The sequence below is a fragment of the Capsicum annuum genome, chromosome 9 (genome assembly GCF_002878395.1).
Source record: "Capsicum annuum cultivar UCD-10X-F1 chromosome 9, UCD10Xv1.1, whole genome shotgun sequence".
Taxonomy (NCBI): domain Eukaryota; kingdom Viridiplantae; phylum Streptophyta; class Magnoliopsida; order Solanales; family Solanaceae; genus Capsicum; species Capsicum annuum.
Genome location: NC_061119.1, coordinates 117,086,042 through 117,109,428, shown reverse-complemented (window position 1 = coordinate 117,109,428; position 23,387 = coordinate 117,086,042). Strand labels below are relative to the sequence as shown.

The 23,387-nt window shown below is 36.6% G+C and overlaps 1 protein-coding gene and 1 non-coding gene across 2 annotated transcripts; one reads left to right on the top strand and one right to left on the bottom strand.

The window, feature by feature from the left end:
* Window positions 1-20,537: 20,537 nt before the first annotated feature.
* On the bottom strand, window positions 20,538-22,309 carry LOC124887113. The gene is made up of 2 exons (XM_047396296.1): window positions 22,148-22,309; window positions 20,538-20,948 (listed from the first exon to the last, which is right to left on the bottom strand). The coding sequence occupies exons 1-2, from the start codon at window positions 22,307-22,309 to the stop codon at window positions 20,538-20,540; spliced, it is 573 nt and encodes a 190-aa protein (XP_047252252.1).
* LOC124887449 lies at window positions 21,745-21,851 on the top strand. Its single transcript, XR_007045225.1, has one exon. It is a non-coding gene; the product is annotated as a small nucleolar RNA R71 (small nucleolar RNA).
* Window positions 22,310-23,387: the final 1,078 nt, after the last annotated feature.

Below are 23,387 nucleotides of genomic sequence, written 5' to 3'. Positions count from 1 at the left end.
AGTTATCCAAATATAAAATTATTATTATTTTTCCAATTTTTTGAGTTAATTCCATGTTAAAGTAAGTAATAAAGGACTTCGAAACTTCCTACCAACTTCTTCAATTGCATGCAAGATAAAATCTAGCACATAAAGGTAAGATGATCTAAAGCAAAGTAAATTATTCAAAGAAGCCCTATAAACTGACAGGTGGAGAACTGGTGATAATACAAAGTTTCAATATATTTTAGTTTGGAGACACCTAAGACGGTGGTACAGTATTTGTGTCAAAGTCAGTCTTGATAGCCTGAGTTTGGGTCAATGGTTCAACAAGTACTTGCGTCAGAATCACTCTTAATAAATTGAGTTTGGCGCAATGGTGTGAAAAATCAAGGGCAAATACCAACAATCTAAAATGGAGATGAATGGTATGAGTGCATGAGCAGGTGCCTAGAAAGCCAAGTATCACCAACCACCACTAAGTTTTTAACTAACAATTTTTTCTTTGTTAAAATAGGGGTGAAATTTTATTTGTTGATTTTAAGTATATTTTGGAGAAGTGTGTCCGTCAGTTATCACACTCTTAATCAGGACCCTTCTTGAAAATAGGACTTTACTTTTTATTCAAGACCTTATTATAAAATGGGACTTTACTTTCTATTCCGAGCCCTCCTGGAAAATGGGACTTTACTTTTTGTTCATGTCCCTCCTAGAAAATAGGACTTTACTTTTTGTTTAGGACCCTCCTAGAAATGGGATCATCAATTGAGACCCTCATATAAATAGGATTTACAAGATCCTCCTAAAGAAGAGGACTTTAATTTGTTGTTCAGGAACTTCCTAAAAATGGAATTATCAATCGTGACTCTACTAGAAACTAGATTATTGGGACCCACCTAGAAATGAGATTAGTAGGGCCCTCTTAAAAATGGCACTTCGTTTACCAAGACCTTTCTAAAAAAATTGGATTAACAGAACCATCCTGGAAAGATGGGACATCGTTTAACAAGACCTTTCTTAAAAAATAGGATAAATAAGACCCTTCTAAAAAATAGGAGTCCATTTAATAGGACCTTCCTAAAAATTAAGATAAATAGGATCCTTCATGAAAAATGGGACATTTTTTAATAGAACCTCCTTGAAAAATAGGAATAGAAAGACCCTCCTGAAAATGGGACATCATTTAACAAGACCTTACTAAAAAAATATAATTAGCAAGACCCTCCTAAAAATGGGACTTTATTTAATAGGACCTTCTTAAAAGATGGGATTAGCAGGACCCTCCTGGAAAATGGGACTTTATTTTCTGTTGAGGACCCTCCTAGGAAATGGGATATTTATTTATCATAACCCTTTTGAGATAGTTTTTATTCTGGTTTTGACTTTGATTTTAGGAGCCTGCTCGGAGAGTAGGGTAAAGACTTTCAATTTCATGTTTAGGATCCCACTTGGAGAATAGGGTAAAGATTTAAATTTCAAGTTCAGGAGCCCGCCTGGAGAATAGGGTGAAGACTTTCAATTTCAAGTTCAAGAGCCCACCTAGACAATAGGGTGAAGACTTTTAATTTTAAGTTTAGGAGCCCACCTAGGGAATAGGATGAAGACTTTCAATTTCGAGTTCAGGAGCTCACCTGGAGAATAAGATGAAGACTTTCAATTTCAAGTCCAGGAGCCTGGAGAATAGGATGATGACTTTTAATTTTTAAGTTTATCTCTAATACAAAAATATGCATGGAGAAAGTATTTATTTTCAAAGATCAATGTAAGAGGAAAGGGGGTATTTCATTATTTGAGAAAGCAGGAAGAATCAAGTCAAGATTAAGAGAAGTTGCACAGATTGAATTTTGTAATTTTATTTTTGCCTTTAACTTTTAGTTTTCATTTTGATATAATAATATAAACCACAGACTGGAACCTCAACAAAACCTAACTCAACTCTCCAACTTGGTATATTCTCTTTCCTTCATTATCTCTTAAACTACAGGTGACCATCTGTAACACCCTAGGTTTTTGGTCCTTGAAAATTTCTAAAATTTAATCTTTACTGTCCGGAATACGACTCTCCTTATGAGTCCTAAAGAGTCTTGACGGATCCTAGGGACCTAATTGTGGCCTAAATAATGTGTATGTGGCTAAGTTTTATTCTGAGTACGAGTAGATCACTACGAGTTGTAAGGACCCATTATGAGTTGTTTGGTGTAAATAGTAAATATCCAGTGTATACCCTAAATGGTTTCTGTGTTAACTACGACTGGACCCTATGAGTCATATAGTCTCACTACGGGTCATGGTATACAAGTTGTAAGGTCAACAGTGTGTGTACCACGTGACATTGTCTTGGCAATGACTCGTGAAGACGAATCACAATAAGTCATCATGAGTCATCATGAGATCCATACTGACTGATAGTTATTTTACCAGCCTTTTAATGGGGGTATTTTAGACATTTACCATTTATCCAAAAAATAACCCACGACCTTTAAACATACTTGGGGTCCTATTTTTATCGATATCACACTCCAAATATTCTTTCTTTTCTATCAAGTCTCTCAAGCATCCATACTTAGGGTTTCCAAGAAGTGGATCAAGAAGAGCTTCAAGGGTTGAATTCTCTCAATAATCTTTAGTATTTTAGACAAGTTACTCTTCCTAAATTTTTAATTTGGTAAAAGCATGTGTTTTATGGTGTTGTTCATATGGTAATTCATGTTGTTTTGAAACATGAGTTGAGGGTTTTGAATAACTATTATTTATGTTATATTTTATGTTTGTTCCTACATGGGTTATTCTTAAATGGTTATTTTAAAATTATTTTGATGTATGAATATAGTGAATAAAATAGGGGATTGAGATTTTCCCACAACTTGTGACTTTTGATATGGTTATGACCTCAATCCCATATTGTGAAACTAATTTTAAGTATAGAAAATATGCACATTGAACTACTCTTGAATTATTACATAATATGAAAGGTTATTAAAGCATAATGATTTTGAATTGAACCTTATGGCTTGTGTAATTTACCAAGATAATGTATAACTGAACCAAGAGGCTATGAATTTCCCTAAATAATGAAAGTACTGTGGCATGTTGGTGTTACCTTGAAAGTGTAGTTAGTATGACGATTCCAACAATGTATATCTAAATATGTATCATGGTTCAATAAATGGGAATATGTGATAAATTATTTAATTATACTTTAATGAGGGTGTGTAGTTGAGTCATGAAAATAAAGGTCCCAAGAGATCAATACTGGAAACTATGGTTGCCGATATGTGGGTATAAATGACTGGGTGGTTTGAGTCTTCCTTATTATTGTCATATGATTGGGAGGTTAGAGTCCCTCATATTATATTACCTGATTGGGTGCTTGTGTTACCTTGATATGTCGGGAGGTTCGAGTCCCTCATAGTGCATATGTATACCCTTTGGTTCATGTGGCCACGAGAACTAGGTCCCTACCAATTGGAGGAGAGATAGGTCCATATAGCCCATGGGTGCCTTCTTATATTATGACAGTTGAGCTACATAATCCAGGCTAAAGTTTTAAAGTGCATGGTAAGCCTTGTCTGCTATCCTGACAAGTGATATATATGTATATACATTTGATTATGTGCATTAGATTTGAATAATTTTTAACTGTTGATCACGGAATTATGTTATCCTCATCTATGAGTTATATGCTTGTGCTTAACCAACTAACCATCCCCAGACATTGTATCCTCATGTGATGCAAGCACAAGAGATTCCACTACTTTTCCTGCATAGAATTAGGTGGATTGACTCAGCTTGTCTATTCATTGTGGTGAAGTAGTGAGCTTTCATTCTTCAAAAGACTTGGACATTTTATTAGTTCCTTTCATAGATTAGAATTTAGAGTTTACTTTATCAAAAACATTATCAATGTCATTATCATCTATCAGAGTTGGGGACATATCTCGACCAAGAATGGTTTTGGTTTTCTTTGCATAGAATCTTTGTTGGATTATTGTGGACATAGGTGATATTGGTAGGTTGTTTAGTCAATTACCGGTTGTCAGTTATAGACATGATTTAAAAATTATTAAGCTTATTTATGCTATCTTGTTATATGTTTAAAATTTAATTGATGTTGGGGATATTGTGCTGTTTGGCTAGGTACAAGGGGTGGTCTCTGGTCCATGGTTGACTTGAGATACCCATCATGGAAAGGCCCTCATTTGGGTCGTGACAAAGTTGGTATCATAGCCTAGGTTTAGTGTAATTGGGTGTCCATAAAGCTATGTCAAGTAGAGTCTCTTTTATGTATGTGTAATGAGCCACACTTATAATGGAGAGGATACAAGGAATTTAGGAATGTTTCCCTTTCTTGGTGTTCCATTTTAAGCTATAGAGTCTAAGGTCTTGAATCTCCTCTAATCCCCGTATGTTTGTTTTTTATATCATACCTCATAGAAGATCTAATATTCATGGAAAGTCTTCTATCCTATCTAAGGATAATATGGATGGAGCTTGTCCTATTCAAGGAGTTCAGACTCAGTCTAGGGTTACTGCTTCTGATTGCCCTTGCAGAGCTCCAATGGTTCCCTCTATCCTTCCCCAGTCATCTCAAACTGGTATATTTAATGCTAAGTTTTGCCAGTCGATTCATTTGCTTACCCAATTGGTGACCTCTCAGACTGAGCATTTTTTTTCTATTACTCTATCCTCAGAGGCCACTAGAGTGGGATAATTTATGATATTGATTCCTTCTACTTTCACTGGTTCAAAAGTTGAGGAAGATCCTCAAAATTTCATTAATGAGGTTAAAAAGATTTTTTGTGTGATGCATGCTACTATTATGGAGGGTGTGGAATTTTCCCCTTACCAGTTGAAGGATATGGCATATCAGTGGTACAAAGAGTGGGACCAGCCTAGAGGAGATGATGTTGAGTTCACTTTGTGGGATAAGTTTTCTAGTAGTTTTCTTGATTGCTTCTTTCCTTAGGAGTTGAGGGAGGTAAAGCCTAAGGAATTTATAAATTTAAATCAAGACAGGATGATAGTGATGGAGTATACCTTGAATTTTCACCAACTATCTCGTTATTCTCTGGAGTTAGCATCCTCTACGAAAGCTTGAATGAGGAAATTTACTTTGGGATTGTCTTGTGATTGGTCTTAGAATGCAAAGATGCTCTATTAAACTGAGACATGGACATCTCAAGGTTGGTGATGCACATTTAATAAGTTGAGGAAGAAAAGAAGCAGCAAGCGGAGATGAATGAATGGTAGAATAAAAAGTTTTGCTAGTTGGATCAGGGTAAAGTTCAGCAAAAGAATGGTAAAGATGGTGAAATGTTGTTTAAGAAGAAGTGAGGCAATTCTGGTTCCTACTCTATGGCTAGTGATCCTTATCCAAAGTCGTTAGGTGATCATCGTTCTCAGTATGATTATAGGTTTAGGGTGCTAGGATTCCAGCCTTAGGCTAATGGGGCTCAGTCCGCTCCATCGTATCACCCTTGTAGATTTTATGTTCAAGTGCACCGTGGGTGTTTGTGAAGAGGGAAGGAATAAGTGCTTTAAATATGGTCAGATTGGTCATAGGTAGAGGGATTGTCCTTCAAAGGTTGCTTTATGGGCAAATAAGATTCTTGTTTCTACTTCATCAGCACCTACACCAAAAGGTGCTATTTCTGTTTCTGGCTCTGGCACTGGTCAGAACTGTCTGTACGCTCTTGCCACTGGTTAGAATTTTGAGGCTTCCCCCGATATTGTTGCTAGTATGCTTAAACTTTTGTCTTATGATATATATTATCTGCTTGATGTCAAGACTACCCTATCTTATGTGACCCCTTATATAGCTATCCATCTTGATTTTGACCCTAAGTGTATTTTGGATCCCTTTTCTATACCCACCCTAGTTGGTGACTCCATTGTAGCAAGAAGGGTCTATAGGGGTGGTGTGATATTGGTCTATGGTAGGTAGACTTTGGTGGATCTAATAGAGTTGGACATCTAAGAATTTGATATGATTTTGGGGATAGATTGGTTGCATTCGTGCTATGCGTCTCTTGATTGTTGGACCCGAAGGGTCAGTTTCCATTTCCCAATTAAGTCGGTGATCTTGTGGGAAGGTAGTTCCCTAGTACCTAAGAGAAGGTTCATTTCATATCTTAGATCCCAAAAACTAGTTTCTAAGGGGTGCCTTTAACATTTAGTATCTGTTAAAGATTCTAGATCCAAAGGTCCTTCTTTGCAGACTGTTCCTGTGGTCTGTGAATTTTCCAAGGTGTTCCCTGATGGTCTTCCTAGTATTTCTCCTAATAGGGAAATCTATTTTGGAATTGATCTTATTTCGAACACCCTTTTTATTTTTATCCCTCCTTATAGAATGGCTTCATCCGAGTTAACGGAACTCAAGAAGCAGTTGAGAGATCTTCTTGACTAGGGTTTTATCTGCCCTAGTGTGTCTCTGTAGGGTGCTCTTGTTCTTTTCATGCGTAAAAAGGATGGTTCCCGTCGGATGTGTATAGATTACCGCCAATTAAACAAGGTGATTGTGAAGAATAAGTACCCTATTTCAAAGATTGATGATTTTTTCGATCCGCTTTGGGGTGCTAAGTTTTTTTCTAAGATTAGTCTTTGGTCAGGGTACCATCATTTGAAGATTAGGGAAGTGGATTTCCCTAAGACTGCTTTCCAAACTCGGTATGGTTATTTAGAATTTTAGGTGATGTCTTTTGATTTAACTAATGCCTCGGCAGCATTTATGGATCTTTTGAATTGAGTTTTCCATTAGTTCTTGGATTTTTTTGTAATCGTGTTTATTGATGATATTTTTGTGTATTCAAAGAGCGAGCCGAATCATTTTGATCACCTCCATTTAATGTTACAGACCCTTAAAGAGCAGTAGTTGTATGCTAAATTCTCTTAGTGTGAGTTCTGGTTGAATGTTGTAGCTTATCTAGGATATTTCATTTCTAGTGAAGGGATCATAGTAGATCCACAAAATATTACGGTGGTTAAGAAGTGGCCTAGGCCCACAACTCCAATCGATATTCGTAGCTTATTGGGTTAATCCAATTATTATAGAAGGTTTGTGGAGAGTTTCTCTTCTATTGCTGCCCCATTGACTAAGTTGACTTAGAAGAAGGTGTAGTTCTTATAGTTTGATGCTTGTGAGGGTAGTTTTGAGAAGTTGAGGGATAAGTTGACTTTGGCTCTGATATTGACTCTACCTAAGGAAACTGATGGTTTAATGGTCTATTGTGATGCATCCTGGGTGGGAATGGGTTGTGTATTGATGCAAATAGTAAAGTTGTGTCCTATGCCTCTAGATAATTGAAAGTTTATTCAAAAAATTACCCGACTTATGGTTTGGAATTATTAGTTGTGGTAGTTGCATTGAAAATTTGGCAATGTTATTTGTATAGGTCCATGTTGATATTTATTCTGATCATAAGAGACTGCAATATGTGTTCACTTGGAAGGAGCTAAATCTTGGGCAAAGGAGATAGCTTGAGTTACTAAAGGACTATGACATGAGCCTTCACTACCATCCAGGTAAAGCTAATGTGGTTACTGATGCTCTTAGGAGGTTGTCTATGGGAAGCTTATTTCATGTGGATAAGAAGAAGCAGGATTTAGTAAAGGATATTCACCATTTAGCTCATATAGGAGTCCGTCTGTTGGATTCTGACAATAGTGGAGTGATTATTTAAGAGGTGGAAAAATCATCTCTTGGTGTCGAGGTAAAGGAGAAGGAAGTATTGGACCCTATCTTGAAGCAGATCAAGCAGGATGTAGATAGCTAAAACATGATGGCTTTTGAGATTAGTGGTGATGGTATTTTGAGGTACCAAGGAAGGTTGTGTGTTCCCAATATTGATGGATTGCGAGGAAGAATTTTGGACGAATCTCATCAGTTGCATTATATTATTCATCCTGGTTCAACAAAAATGTATCATGATCTTAAGGAAATTTATTGGTGGAATAATATAAAGTAGGATGTGGCTAGTTTTGTAGCTAAGTTCATGGTGTGTCAACAAAAAAAGGTGTGTCCACAAGAAAAGGTAGAGAACTTGAGGCCCGGTAGGTTGACTCAAGCGATCGAGCTACCGTTATGGAAATAGGAAATAATTAATATGGATTTTGTTACCGGCCTTCTGTGGTATCTCCAGAAGTTTGATTCTATTTGGGTCATCGTAGATAGGATGACTAAGTCTACTCATTTTTACCGGTGAGGAAAAAATTTTTTATGAGGACTGTGCCAAGTTGTTTATTAAGGAGATTGTGAAGTTGCATGGTACTCCAGTTTCCATTACATTTGATTAAGGTACTCAATTCTCATATCACTTTTGGAGATCTTTTCATAGAGGTTTAAGGACTAAGGTGAGGCTTAGTACTGCTTTTCACCTGCAGACAGATGGGAAAGAGGAAAGGATAATTCAGACCATGAAAGATATACTTCGGGCTTGTGTAATTGATTTTGGTGGTAGTTGGGTTGACCACTTGCCTCTCATAGAATTTTCCAACAATAATAGTTATCACTCTAGTATTAATATGGCTTTGTTTGATGCCTTGTATGGTAGGAGATGTAATTCTCCTATTGGGTGGTTAAAGGTTAGTGAAAATAGGTTATTTGTCCCTGATTTGATTCACCAAGCCATGGAGAAAGTGAAGGTAATTCAGGATAGTCTTAAGACCACCCAAAGTCATCAAAATCCCTATGTGGATGTCAGGCGAAGGGAGTTGGAGTTCAATGTTGGTGATTGGGTATTCTTGAAGGTGTCTCCAATGAAGAGAGAGGTTCATTTTGGTAAAAAAAAGGGAAACTCAGTCCCCATTATGTTGGTTTGTATTTGGCTTTTAAGAAGGTTGGTAATGTTGCTTGTGAATTAGAGTTGTCTTCTAGCTTGAGATCCATTCATTCGGTCTTCCATGTCTTGATGTTAAGGAAGTGCGTAGTTGATTCTTCATTGGTTATCCCTTTGGAAGGTGTGGCTATTTTGGATTCTTTGTCTTGTGGGAAAGTTTTGGTGGAGATTTTGGATCGGAAAGTCTGCTAGTTGCGAGCAAAGGACATGGATTCTGTAAAGGTCCTTTGGAGGAACCAAAATTTTGAGGAAACGACTTGGGAAGCCGAGGCGGACATGAAGTCCAAGTATCCATTCTTATTCTCTATTTTGAAAAATCATGCTTAAGGTTTATGTGATCTAAATATCTTTGTTTTCTGTCTTTGTTAAAAGTGAGTTTGGGTGCGTTTTTGTGATAAATTATGACAAAGGATGCCTTGACCCATCATTCGAGTACGAATGATTCTAAAGGGGGTATAATGTAACACCCCGAGTTGTTGGTCCTTGAAATTTTTAAAATTGTATCCTCACTGCCCTGACTACAACTCTTCTTATGAGTAGTAAGGAGTCTTGACGGGTCCTAGGGACCCAATCTTAGCCTAAACAGTGTACGTTCCAGGTGACACTGTCTTAGGAATGACTCATGGAGATAAATCATAATGAGGTGTGATGAGTCATCATAAGACCCGTAATGACTAGCGGTTATTTTACCAGCCTTTTAGTGGGGGTATTTTAGACATTTTCCTCTTATCCCAATAATAACCCAGGATCTATAAACATTCTTGGGGACCTATTTTCATCGATAGCACACACCAAACATTCTTTCTTTTCTCTCAAGTCTCCAAGCCTCCATACTTAGGGTTTCCAAGAAGTGGATCAGGGAGAGCTTCAAGGGTTGAATTCTCTCCATAATGTTAAGAATTTCAGGCATGTTACTCTTCCCAAATCGCTAATTTGTGAAAAACATGTGTTTTAAAGTATTGTTCGGTTGGTAATTGATGTTGCTTTTGAAACATGGGTTGAGGGTTTTGAATTTTATGTGATGTTTCATGTTTCTCCCTGCATAGGTTATGTTTAAATGGTGGTTTTAAAATCAACTTGATGTATGAATATGGTGAATAAACTAGGGGATTGTGATTTCCCCTAACTTGTGTCTTTTGAAGTGGTTATGACTTCAACCTCATATCGTGAAACTGGTTTTGAGTATGAAAAATATGCACATTGAACTATTTGTGAATTATTGCATGATGTGAAATATTATTGAAGCATAATGATTTTGAATTGAACCTTATGGGTTGTGTAATTTCCCAAACTAATGTATAATTGAACCAAGAGACTATGAATTTCCCCAAATAATGAAAGTGTTTTTACATGTTGGTGTTACCTTGCAAGTGAAGTTGGTATGACGATACCAATAATGTATGCCTAAATGTGTATCATGGTTTAATGAATAGGAATATGTGATAAATCCTGAGGGACCAATACAGGAAACTACAGTTGCTGATGCAGGGGTCTAAATGACCGAGTGGTTTGTGTCCCCCTTATTATTATCATATGATTGAGAGGTTTGATTCCCCTATATTATATTACCTGGTTGGATTCTTGTGTCACCTTGATGTGCTAGCAAGTTTGAGCCCCCTATAGTGCATATGTATATCCTTTGATTCGTGCGGCCACATACACTGGGACACTACCCGCTGGGGCAGAGCTGGGTCGATATAGCCCGTGGGAGCCTTCTTATGTTATTATGGTTGAGCTACACAATCCAGGCTAAAGTTTTGATCTGTTTATACCTGAATTTGTGTTTGATAAAGATGTAAACTGATTCTATAATTGTATGTCATTTAAAACTTTGAATGTGTCAAAAAGAAAAGAAATTGTTTTATTTACTAATTTTAGACAATTGATTTTTTTTATGTTAGCGTGATTTTGAATTATGCATATCTGCATGTGAAGAAAGTGCATGTTAGGCCTTGTCCCCTATCCCGACATGTGATATATATGTATATGTGTTGCGGATCAAATGCACACGCAAGTGAACATGATCGTACAAGTAATATGCTCAGTAAGCAACTTGAAATTTACCCAACTTTTAGTTTTAGACAAAGAGGTATTAAGTGTTGTAAAGTATCAAGATGTTTGTGAAATTGTGAATAAAAATTATAAATAAATAATAATAGCAATTTGTGACAATAGCAAAGCAAGCAACGATTGTAAACAGTAATAATGAGAATTCTAGGGTTGAGTCACATCTAACAATCATACAATTCTATCTTCTTATAGCATTCTAATTGGTTATCGGGTTGATTCGCAAGGATTATGGTAAGGATTATGGTAAGATCTTGGTCTCCCAACCTCAAATCATCTATCTATTGAATATTGCAACTACAACTCCTACAGAGATGCAACAATTCATCTAGATTCATGAAGTTATCTTCTTACAATTGAACCAAGCAAGGATTCTAGGTATATCCCTATCCTAGATACTAATTCCAACCCCTTATTTTATAAAAGGATACGAACCTTGCTACATAATTTCGTCGTTTTATCCTACGATTCTCCTCTTTGATTCAAATAGAAATATAGATTTATTCTAATAGTGGCCACTCATCAAAATAGTAATCATCAAGAAATTAAGAACAACCCAGATAATAATCCAAAAAGACAGTACAATAAAGAATATCAAAGAGTAATCATGTTCTTGGCGTCAACCTCAGAACAAGGGTGTTTAGCCACTCATGTCTGAATTCAACATTAAAAATAAATAATTAATTATACCAAGAATTAATCTTGAAGTAAAGAAATTTAAAAGAAATTCTAAGAACCCTAACAGAGAGAATTTTGTGTTTTCCCTCCGCTACTATGCTTTCCAAAGTGTCCCCAAATTGTCTTGAATTTTTCCTTTTATAGTTGGGCTGAAAAGCCCGATTTTGTCAATCAGTGCGACGCACTGGGCTGTACATCGCCATTTTTCTCATGAATCTGTACCATCGCGGAAGGTTACTATTTTGTGACAATTATGATTTGGCTCATCACCGTGATGCAGTGGAATTGCGAAGAGCTACTGGTTTTTGACAAATGCGATTTCATCTTCCTCAGCGACGCGCTGAGTTGTGGACTTCAAAAAACTGGCAAATGGAACTTTACCAAGATGTAGTAATATCGTGCCCTCATTCTGGAATTTGAAAATTGGCATCTGGATCCTCATCGCGATGCGGTGATGTCGCGGTACCTCACTGGATTTTGATAAACGCCATTTTGTCCCTCTCCGCGATGAGGTTACTGCAAAAATTGAAAGTTCTGACTTCTTGCTTGCCTTTCTAAGCTATGTTCCAATGCTTTTGTTTGCTCCCTATACCCTTGCATATCATTAATATGTCCAGTAATGTTTAATTCATCACAGTTTAGTCCTACAAACACTAATCATGTCCATTAGATAAAGAACACATTTAAATCTTAATTACACTCAGAATAGCACATTATAGCTCTCAGAACAAGTCCAAATATGGGTGAATATTTGTGATTGGACATATAAATACGGCCAAGATCACCACCCCGCACTTATTACCTTGTTCGTCCTTAAACAATTTAAATCATCAACACAATCACTCAATCTTCACACCACAACCTAAGAGTTATGCTAGCATTGGGCACTTACAATTTAGAAATGACTTCTCAACTCAAATTATGTCAAAATAGTTTTAGCACATGGGACAATTTAGTTTCAAATTCCTCTATCTCTACAATGAATTTCCAACTTGTTGTCAAACTCAATCAAATTACTCAATCTAGAAACACAAAAAGTAACCAGACTTTCATCTGCATGCACCCTTACAACAAGAAAGCTTCCCCATATTCGCTAACATTAATTTTAATGCATAACCTAAGGAGACTATCAAAATCAAATCACTCTCTCTCAACAAAGAATTCATACATGCTAGTTAATGAACCATAAGCTTTTCCTTAGTGTACTACTCCACTAATAGTCAGATGTCAGGATGAAGGTCAACTAGGTCTTTTATGGTTGCAATGTAAGCTTGGGGATGGGTAGGAACTATTTAGGAAATAGTGACTAATCTCCCTAAGTGCTTTAATACATCTCGTTACATAATCAACCTCACACATATCAACCCAAGTTTCACATTACTACCTTCACACATCATTTGTTTCATCCCAATTTCATTAAGCACATTACATAAAATATGGCGGGAGTATTGTATATATTTTTTTCTATCATAATCAATTTCCAGCTCTTCTTCACACCCATTTGTTGTCACGCACCCTTATAATAGCCACCCTCAACTAAAGCTTTAACTTTGGTTGAGGTGCACAATGTCTGAAATGGACCAAGGCCAAAACAGGTTCATTGTTACCCAACTAAGAAATAAGAAAACTGAACTTCTTTTTGAACAAATTTTGTAACTCCCAACCACAACAATTGTACACCAATAACATACTACTTTGAGGCTTCACTTTCATCTACTTCCTACTTCAATTTCACACTCCGTACTTACTTAATCTTCTACATTAAAGCACTTAGGATCTTTGGATCTAATAAAGGTCTATCAAAGAAAGGATTCGGCTACATATAAGGCTACCAAAGAATAGGCTAAAGGCTTGACAGGGCTGACTAGGAATATGCACAAGGGTAGGTATATAAAGGCTAAAATATGGCTATCAAAGAAATGCCGACATCACTTTCTATAGCCAACACCCTTTATTTCACTTTGTAAATACACCGGGCAAGTTCTAGACACTTCTATACATGTAGAATATAAACAAATACTCACATTCATAGTGCATGCACGAACTCAAGTCAGATCCTTAAGGTCCCCAATCTTGTTTTCTATTGACTTCATAATTAAGCCAATAAATCATAATTCACCTATCAAGATTAAGCAAGTTACAATCAAATCCTTTAAAAATTAATACATGCTTTTATTTTAAAACTCGATTCATTCCAAGTCGCTGCAAAAATGGCCCACACACAGCACTTCTCTAAATTGTGATTAGATTCTCATCAATTATTTGCTTCTTAAGACCAACTCCCCTTAAGACAGTCGTCATCCATTTATCATAGGGGAGGGCAACTAACTAGGATGATTTATTTTGAATTTCCAAGAAGGGCAAAAATAAATACTTTAAACTGAAATTTGCCAAAGAAGGAGAAAACAAATTAAAGCAAACACTGTAAACTAAAAGCAAAATGCAAAAAATGCCTTGAGGGCAAATTGCGACAATCCATACTTTAAACTTACTAACTATCAATGACATAATGTTTCGAGTAGTTAGAAATACTACAATCCAACAAAACATACAATTAAAAATTGTCCAACCAAAATAAACCAAAATAGAGAGAAATAAGATGTGAAAGCGAAAGATAACCATCCCACACTTAAACAAAGCACTATCCCAGTGATATCAATAAGAATATGGAAAGGTAGTGTCATGCTCCCTGATCGGTCAAATGGCACTATCGCCGTCATGGCATCATCAGCACCCTCCTCGTCATCACCATCATCTTCATCTACATCGCTATCACTGACTGGTCATCATTATCTGACCCAATATCTGAATCTTGGTACTGTCTCTCTACATCTGTAGGTATATCATCATCTACAGGTTCAACAAACTCTGGCCCAATCCTCAATAAAGTCCTAGCATTATGGCCAAGTGGGTAATCAAACTCCACAGTATAAAGTTTTTTGTGTGTGGTTGGTCGGCCCCTAATCTGTAGCTACAATATCTGTAGGCCATACATCCTGGCGAAAATCTCATTAGCCCGAGCTTGATTCTCGGCCAAATTCAGGATTGGACCTTGGGCCCCAACTATGATCCTAGCAGTAGTAATATCAACAGGACGAGTAACTACTTCAGGCTTGTAGTCCAACTCCTTCTTATCTATCTTATGCCACTTTAAAAAGTGAGTCAACAGACCTCCAAACCCATAGTTATGCCTCAGATGGTAGCGTGCTTTCTTCATAGAAGAAAATATCACCTGACCCACATTAATATCAATATCATCACACATCAAAGCATAGATTTGACATACCTGGTCCCATGTAAACCCGGTCATATATTTTCCATGAATAAGGCAATGGTACACAATGCATCCTAACATCTGGGCCTCCTTGTTTATTTGTGCATAGGGAAAGGATGAATGCAAGACAGTGACTCGATACTTGGTCCACCTAGCATATGAGCGTGTACCGCACATCAAATATCTGATATGAGCGTAGGGAGGAGTGACAATTAGATGCTTCAAGGGGTTTGCATCAGCCTCAGGTATATCTAACAACTTATTTATATCTGTAACTGTGAATTGGGCCACCTTATCGTGAACCTTTAATTCATGATCCGAGTTCGTAGGATCCCTGTTGGCATAAAATTCATGAATCGGGTGTAGATTTTACTCAGTAGGCTAATGAAAAATAAAGTTCATGTTCAGCTGCTCAATTCTCTGCACCATGCTTGGGCATTCCCTTAGTAGGATCACCCTGTCAATGAACACCTCCAAAATGTATTTGGCGTCTGTATGTTTGGAGTACTATTGCTTTCCTACTTTTCTGATCACCTTAAACCCAAACTTCCTTGTTTGCCTATGCTGTAGCGATGGAGCACGTGGCACCCTAGCAAGTTGATTTTCTAACTACCTGCTTCATTTCCTAGCTGGTGCAAAAAAACTAGCCTCAGCCTTTCCTTTTAGTTACTGGTGATCCATGGTGCCTGTCATTCAACACATGTAACAAACAAGTGAGAAACTGAGTCCTAGGTCATGCTAGCTTAAATTAGGTGTGGACGGGTTACAATGGCACCCTATACTTAATTGCTAGCTAAGGTGTGCTCATATGAGAACGGGGTACTCAGACTTCCCCTATTCAATACATTTAGCTCACACACATGGGTCCATAATTCAAGCAACGACAAATTTCAGCTATACCAAAATAATTCAAGAGCCTTTTTCATTAGCACAATCGATCCATTTACTTATAATTGTGCTCATCTTGATGTTTTTACCCGTATTTCAGACACAGTGACTCTATGGAACTAATGTCAGTACAACCAACAGTTATCCACAATTTTGACCCTTATTTAGTTACATAATGCATAAATGGATACAAGAATAGACAACTCTCAGAATTGCACCTTTATTAACATAATGCATAGTCAGGAGTTAATAAGCAAAGTGTACGGTTTCACCATCATTACCCAACTACACATTTAACACACATCCATATCAATAAGTAATACAAGCACAATTTGGAGCATAACTAACTACTCAGTTTCACTCAAATTACTTTTAATCAATAAATAGCAAATCCCCTTAGACCATATGCACAATCACAAACCAAACCCCATTATTCATAACAAAAACACACAATATCTATCAGGAATCTATTTCTCTCGTTTCTTATAACCATATAATTCCCACCCTATAGCATCACAAGAACCATGGAAATCTTGCACTAGTAGAGTAGAAATGAATAAAGTCGAACTAGACATCAACGTTGTCGTACATATCCCATTCAAATTGAACATGATATCAATTAAAAGATTACCATATTAAATAAAGAAAACACAAATCAAAAATTTAAAAGACTTACCTTTTTGGGGATGAATGAGGGAGAAAAAAGATGACCTTAATTTTGTGTTTAAGGAAAAATTAAAGAGAAAATTTGGGAGTGAGGATCTTGGGGCGGCGCTTGATAGAGAAAGAATAAGGGAATTTAGGGTTGAGGGGGTACATATAGAGGGGAGGGACCAAGTCGGGTTGGGTTGAACCTGACAAAAATTAAAAAATTTGGTCAACTTTTAATGCCTAATGCGATGTGGTGGGATCGCACCAATTTACTAGAAAGTGCCAATTGCCATTTTACCACTCACCACGACAACATAGTGGTATCGCTCTAGGCTATTGGAAATTGATAATTGCCATTTTGGCCCTCTCCGAGATACGGTGGCCTTCAAATTCATGTTTCCAGTTCATTTTTCAACACCTTTTTTACCTAATGTTGAACCTGACTTACACACATCAATTCTCTCATCGCTACATATCAAACAAAAATAATAAAACATCGTAAAAAAAAGTGGGTTGCCTCCCACTCAGCGCCTTATTTTTGGTCGTGGCACGACTCATCTTTTTGTATTTTTTTTCTTTTTCTTTTAAAAACTAAAAATTAAACTACCTATTACATTACATTACATTTGTGGGTTGCCTCTCACATACAACCTTATTTTATGTTGTGGAATGACTTAGCTCAGTCTTAATCATCAACAAAGGTGATGGACACATTGTGCTTATCTCCATGATCATCCCAATAATGCTTCACACGTTGTTCATTCATAAAAAAATTCTCAGTCTTTTCCTTATTCCACAGTTTAACCACTCCATGAGGCGTCATTTGCACCACCTCAAAAGGCCCAGACCACTTAGACCGTAATTTACCCAAAAACAACTTTAACCTTGAATTGAAATCAAAATAAGTTGTCCGGGTTCAAACACTCTGTCCAGAATTTGCCTGTCATGCCATCTCTTGGTTTTCTCCTTGTACAATTAGCGTTGTCATAAGCATGGAGACGAAACTCATCAAGTTCAACAAGCTGCAATAATCTCTTCCCGCCAGCGGCTTTCATCTCAAGATTTAACTTTTTAACTACCCAATAAGCTTAATGTTCTAGCTCTACTGGCAAATGACAGGGTTTACCGTAGACCAAGTGATACGGAGAGGTCCATATGGGCGTTTTATAAGTTGTACCGTATGCCTACAATGAATCATCTAGCTTTTCAGCCCAATCCTTTCGTTGTCCATTAACAGTCTTCTGCAGTATCTGTTTTATCTCTCAATTAGATACCTTAACTTGATTTGTGGATGGTACGCAGTGGCCACCTTATGCCTAACACCACATTTATCTAAAATATTTTTAAACCAAGTGTTAATGAAATGCGTACCTCCATCACTAATTATAGCCTAGGAGTTCCAAACTATGAAAATATATGCTTTTTCATAAATTTTAATACCACTCTCGCATCATTAGTGGGATAAGTTGCAGCTTCTACCCCCTTGGATACGTAATTAACCACCACTAAGATGTAGAGGTTTTCATTATATGGTGGTAATGTTCCCATAAAATTGATCCCTCAAATATCGAATACTTAAACTTCAAGGATATTATTTAGGGGAATCTCATGATGCCTTGAAATTGTAACTAATATTTGGCACTGATCATAAATCTTCACAAAAGCCACTGCATCTCTAAATAATATTGGCCAAAAAAATTGGATTGCAATACTTTTCTGGCTGTTCTTGCTCCCTTATGATGTCCACCACAAGGAGATGAATAACACTTTTGTAGCACTTGTGTGAATTCAGTTTCTGGAACACATCTACGTATAATTCCATTAGGACACTACTTGAAAAGATATGGCTCATCCCATAAATAAGCACGAGAATCATGAAGCAGTTTTTTTCTTTATTGAGTGGTGGCTTCGGGAGGATAAACATAACATGCTACCAAGTTTACAATATCAGCATACCACGGAAGCTCACACGCATCTAGAGCCAATAATTTTTCATCCAATAACTCTTCTTGAATGCAAAGGGAGTCATTAACAATATGATCATGGGTCTCTAGTAGTGACAAATAGTCTGCAACTTGGTTCTATGCTCTTTTTCGATCACAAACCTCTAGGTCAAACTCTTGCAGTACTAAAATTAACCTGATCAATCGAGGCTTTTCATTTTTTTTGTTGAAGAGATACTTGATGGCCACATGGTATGTGTGAACAATAACTTTGGTGCCCACCAAGTACACTCTAAATTTATCGAATGCATAAACCACCGCTAACATCTTTTTTTCAGTGACTGTGTAATTCATTTGGGCATTATTCAAGACTTTACTAGCATAATAAATAGAATGGAAGACCTTGTCTTTTCTCTACCCCAAAACTACTCCAACAACTACATCACCAGTATCACACATCAATTTAAATGGCAAATCTCAATCTGGAGAAATCAAAATAGGAGCTTCTGTCAGCTTCTTCTTCAGCTTCGGAAAAGCTTCTTGACAATCAGCCCCAAAATCAAACTTGGCTTCTTTTTCTAACATTTTACACATAGGGCTTGCAATCTTTGAAAAATCTTAAACAAAACGTCTGTAGAAACCTGCAAGCCCCAAGAAAATTTGCACTCCCTTCACTGTAACCAAATATGGAATCTTTTCAATTACTTTAATTTTGGATCTATCTACTTCAAGTCCTCTACATAACACTTTATGGCCGAGGACTATTCCTTTCTTAACCAAAAAATGGAACTTTTCCCAATTCAGCACCAGATTTGTCTCTTCACAATGAGCTAGGACTCGATCTAGATTCTGTAAGCATACATCAAAGGAATTAACATAAACAAAGCAGTCATCCATGAATACCTCAAAAAATTCTTCAACCATGTCATAGAAAATTTCCATTATGCATCTCTGAAATGTTGCAGGTGCATTACAGAGCCCAAAAAGCAGATGTGCCACATGGATAAGTAAAATTCATCTTTTCTTAGTCCTCAAGTGAAATGGTGATCTGATTATAACCCGAGTAACCATCAAGAAAATAGTAGTACTCCTACCCTACTAACCTATCCAGTATCTGATTAGTGAATGAGATAGGATGGTAGTCCTTTCTTGTGGCTTTATTTAGCATTCGGTAGTCAATACAAATTCTCCATCCAGTCACCAGTGAGTGGGAATTAGCTCTTTACTTCATTAGTAACCATGGTCATCCCACCTTTCTTTGGGATGAAATGTATTGGGCTTACCCACTTGATATCTGAAATTGGATAAACAATCCCATTGTCGAGCCACTTAATGACCTCTTTTCGCACCACATCTTTTATCATTGGATTCAATCTAAGTTGTTGATACACCCTTGGTTTGAAAACTTCTTACATGTATATCTTGTGCATGCAAAAAGTTGGATTTATCCCTGTAATGTCAGACATCTGCCAGCTAATTGCCTTTTTTCTTTTTTTTAAGATTGTCATTGCTTTTGTTACCTTCACATCAGATAAATCTACAGACAAAATAATAGGCAAGGTATCATTGTCCCCAAGGAAAAATATCTCAAATGAGGGGGAAGAATCTTAAGCTCCAATTTTAAAGCTTCATCAATAGAAGCTCTCAGAGATGGGCCAATTAGTCTATTCAATGGCTCAAAATGTAGCTTTCTCATTTTAATCGCTGCCAAATTCATGACTTGGACCAATTTCAGTGTTCAACATCTCCATAAAGATCATGACCCATCAAAGCTCGCTCTAGAGGATCATCAAATAATAATTGATGTAGCTCAGATGCAAGGTCAATCACTGATATAGAAGATAATTCTTCAAATATAGCCGGCAATTTAAGCATTTTGTCTACATCAAAAACCTCCACTTTATCATGCACTCTTATTTTCATCTTCCCTGCTACTACATCAATTAGTGATTTTCCTGTTGCTAAGAAGAGGCCTCCCAAAATAAATAAAATGATCGGATCATCTTCAAAGTCAAGAATCACAAAATCTACAGAAAAGATCAGTGATCCCACTTGTACTAAAGCATCTTTAATAATTCCATCTGACCTCGCAAGGGACATATCAACCAACTGCAAGACAATGGTCATGGGTTTGTGAATCCTAAGACCTATTTTTTGGTACCAAAATATGGCCATAAGATTTATGCTAGACCCTAAATCACAAAATCCATGAACACTGATGGTCTACCCAATATTGATCTGCAAGGTAAAACTACTTGGATCCTTCAACTTCATGGGCAGTTTGTTTTGTATCTGTGATTTACACTCCTCGGTAAGTGCAACTGTAGCATACTTTATCAACTGGTTCTTGTTTGCCATAATGTCCTTTAGATATTTTGCATATTTTGGAACACTTTGTAGAATATCAATAAGAGGAAGATTTACATGAACCTGCTTTAGAAGATCTAAGAACTTCTTGTAACTAGCCTCTTCTTGATGTTTCCTTTTCCTCTGAGGAAAGGGTAAAGGTAAGGTCTTCTTCTCCACTTGAATTTCATCACTTACAACTTTTTCTTTAGCCCTTTTCTCCTTCTTGTCTTTAGAATCATCATCAGTGACTACGGGACTAACCTGCTCAGGTGCCTTCTCTTTTAACTGCAACCCACTCCTTATTATAACTGTATTTACCTACTTAGGATTTGTTTATGTATCACTAGGTAAGCCTCCTTGAGGTCTTGTATTTTGTTCTCCCATAATCTGACTGAGTTTCAACTCTAAATTCCTAGTGATCACCTGTTGACTCTTTAAATCTACTGCAAACTGCACTTGGTTTGCCAAAATCTACTTTATCATCTCCTCTATATTACTTGTTTAAGTAGTGGTCTGATTATTCTAAAACTGATGTTGGTTCTATTTCACTGTCCCCTTATAATGATTATTATTTTGTGCCTGATTTCCACCCCAGGAGAAATTGGGATGATTTCTCTAATTAGGAATATATGTGTTACCAAAATTCTGTTGCCCTGGACGATTCACATTCCTCACATAATTCACAAAATCTGGATTAACAACACAAGCATCTATTATGTGTTCATTACTTCCACAAACATCACACCAAGAATTTACTTTTTGGACTGCATTAGCTGTAGCTACTACTTGTAGGTCCCCCAACTTTATATCGTTCAACTGAGTAAGAATCTGATTTTGCATTGTTGTAAGTTGGGATGATAATGCTGTGAACTAGTCTACCTCTAACACACCAGTAATTTTCTTAGGAGTACTCCTTGAATCAGTATTCCATTTAGGATTCCCTTGTGAAATTCGATTCATCAGTGTGTACAATTCGTTATAAGTCTTCTTAAAAGTTTGCTCACCTGCTGCTGAATCTAAGAGAATCTTGGTATTTGGATCTAACCCCTCAATGAAAGTATGAACAAGAACATCGTTAGACTGATGAAGATGGGGGAAATTTCTGAGCATACTCTAAAATCTCTCCCAAGCTTGGTAGAGATTCTCTCTTTCTTTCTGTCTAAAACTCAGAATCTTACTTCTCAAATATGCAGTCTTCCCAGATAAAAAGAATCAAATAAGGAACTTCTGAGCTATATCTTCCCAAGAAGTGTTGGAGAGTGGTGGTTAGTATGTAACCTCCTCTTTGCTTCCCTAATTAAATAAAAAGGGAAGAGTGTTAATCTAACATAATTAGTATTCACCCCAATAGGAATGTAAGTATCGTTTATTTCCAGGAAGGTCTGTATGTGTTGTTGCGGGTTTTCATATGAAAGGCTAGAAAATTACCCCGCGGAATTTAGTAATTGCACCATACTCTGCTTTAATTCAAATCGACCACCTACCTCAAGATTGAAAATACTGTTAGTCACATGGTTTGTAAGAGGGATTTTCACTTTATGAATAGTTCTAGCAGCTGGTTGAGCAGGAACAGCAAGGATAACCAAAGCTGGGACATGTCTGGCATTTGGATCGACAAGATCATTTGGATTAACTCTTTCAACCATTTAAACCTGTTGAATGGGATATTGAGCTCTTCGCCTATGTTCAAATATAAGTTATGGTTTTGTAAAAGGCTTTACCAACTCTTTATCTCTTACTAGTCCTGTAGTTAGCTAAACCTGCAAAAATTCAGCTACAAAGATCAAGTCGTTAACACTTAAACTTATTATTAAAAACCAAAAATTTAGTAAATTACTAATTATTCTTATCCCTGGCAACGGTGCCAAAAACTTATTGCGGCTCAAATGCATACGCAAGTGCATATGATCGTACAAGTAATATAGTGACTTAGACAATCAGATATCATTCCCATGAGGACTAAGCAACTAGAAATTTACCCAACATTTAGTTTTAGACTAAGAGTTATTAAGTTTTATAAAGTATCAAGATGTTTTTGAAATTGTGAATAAAAATTATAAATAAATAATAAATAGCAATTAGTGACAATAGCAAAGCAAGCAATGGTTGTAAACTGTAACATCTCATATTTTGCTTGTACTTATTCTAATTATATGGAACTTGGTATAGCCTTGTGGTATAGGTAACGAATGAAATCTATTATACGAGTATTAATGATGTAGATGGAATTATAGACGTTGCCCGTACATTTTAATGAGATGCGACCAAGTTAGCGTTAACACAACTATTTAAACTTGGGATCGTAAGCTAGTATTTGAATCTAAAAGTTTGAAGTGACCAAGTGTATACAAGTTTTAAATTAGATTAAAGGGATTAAGAACTAAAAATGGAGTAATTTGTTGAGGTGCTTGTTTAATTTAATTAGGCTAGTAGGTGAGTCACCTACTTGAGTTATATGAGCCAAGTTAATAGACCAAGTCAATGGATCAGATTTGGGCCTTTATTAGTATACTTATTTGGGCCATAAATTAAGTAAAAGGAGAAGGAAAATAGAGAAAAATCCCAATTCTCAAATCTACCAAGGCCCAATTTAATTGAGCCCAACTAAGAATTAAGAAGGTACATCATCTACTTTGAAATTTTGAGCAGCTTGAACCCTTAAGTAGGTGCATCACCTACTTGGACCAATTTTAAGGTCCAAAATACAGCTAAGGACGTGGCCAA

Coding starts and splice junctions, on each gene's coding strand:
- LOC124887113 (XM_047396296.1), bottom strand. CDS start 22,309: ATGGTTGAAAGAGTTAATCCAAATGATCTTGTCGATCCAAATGCCAGA. Junction 20,949..22,147: donor ACAGTATTTTCAATCTTGAG/GTAGGTGGTCGA, acceptor AGTGGGTTGCAG/TTAAAAGAGAAGGCACCTGA.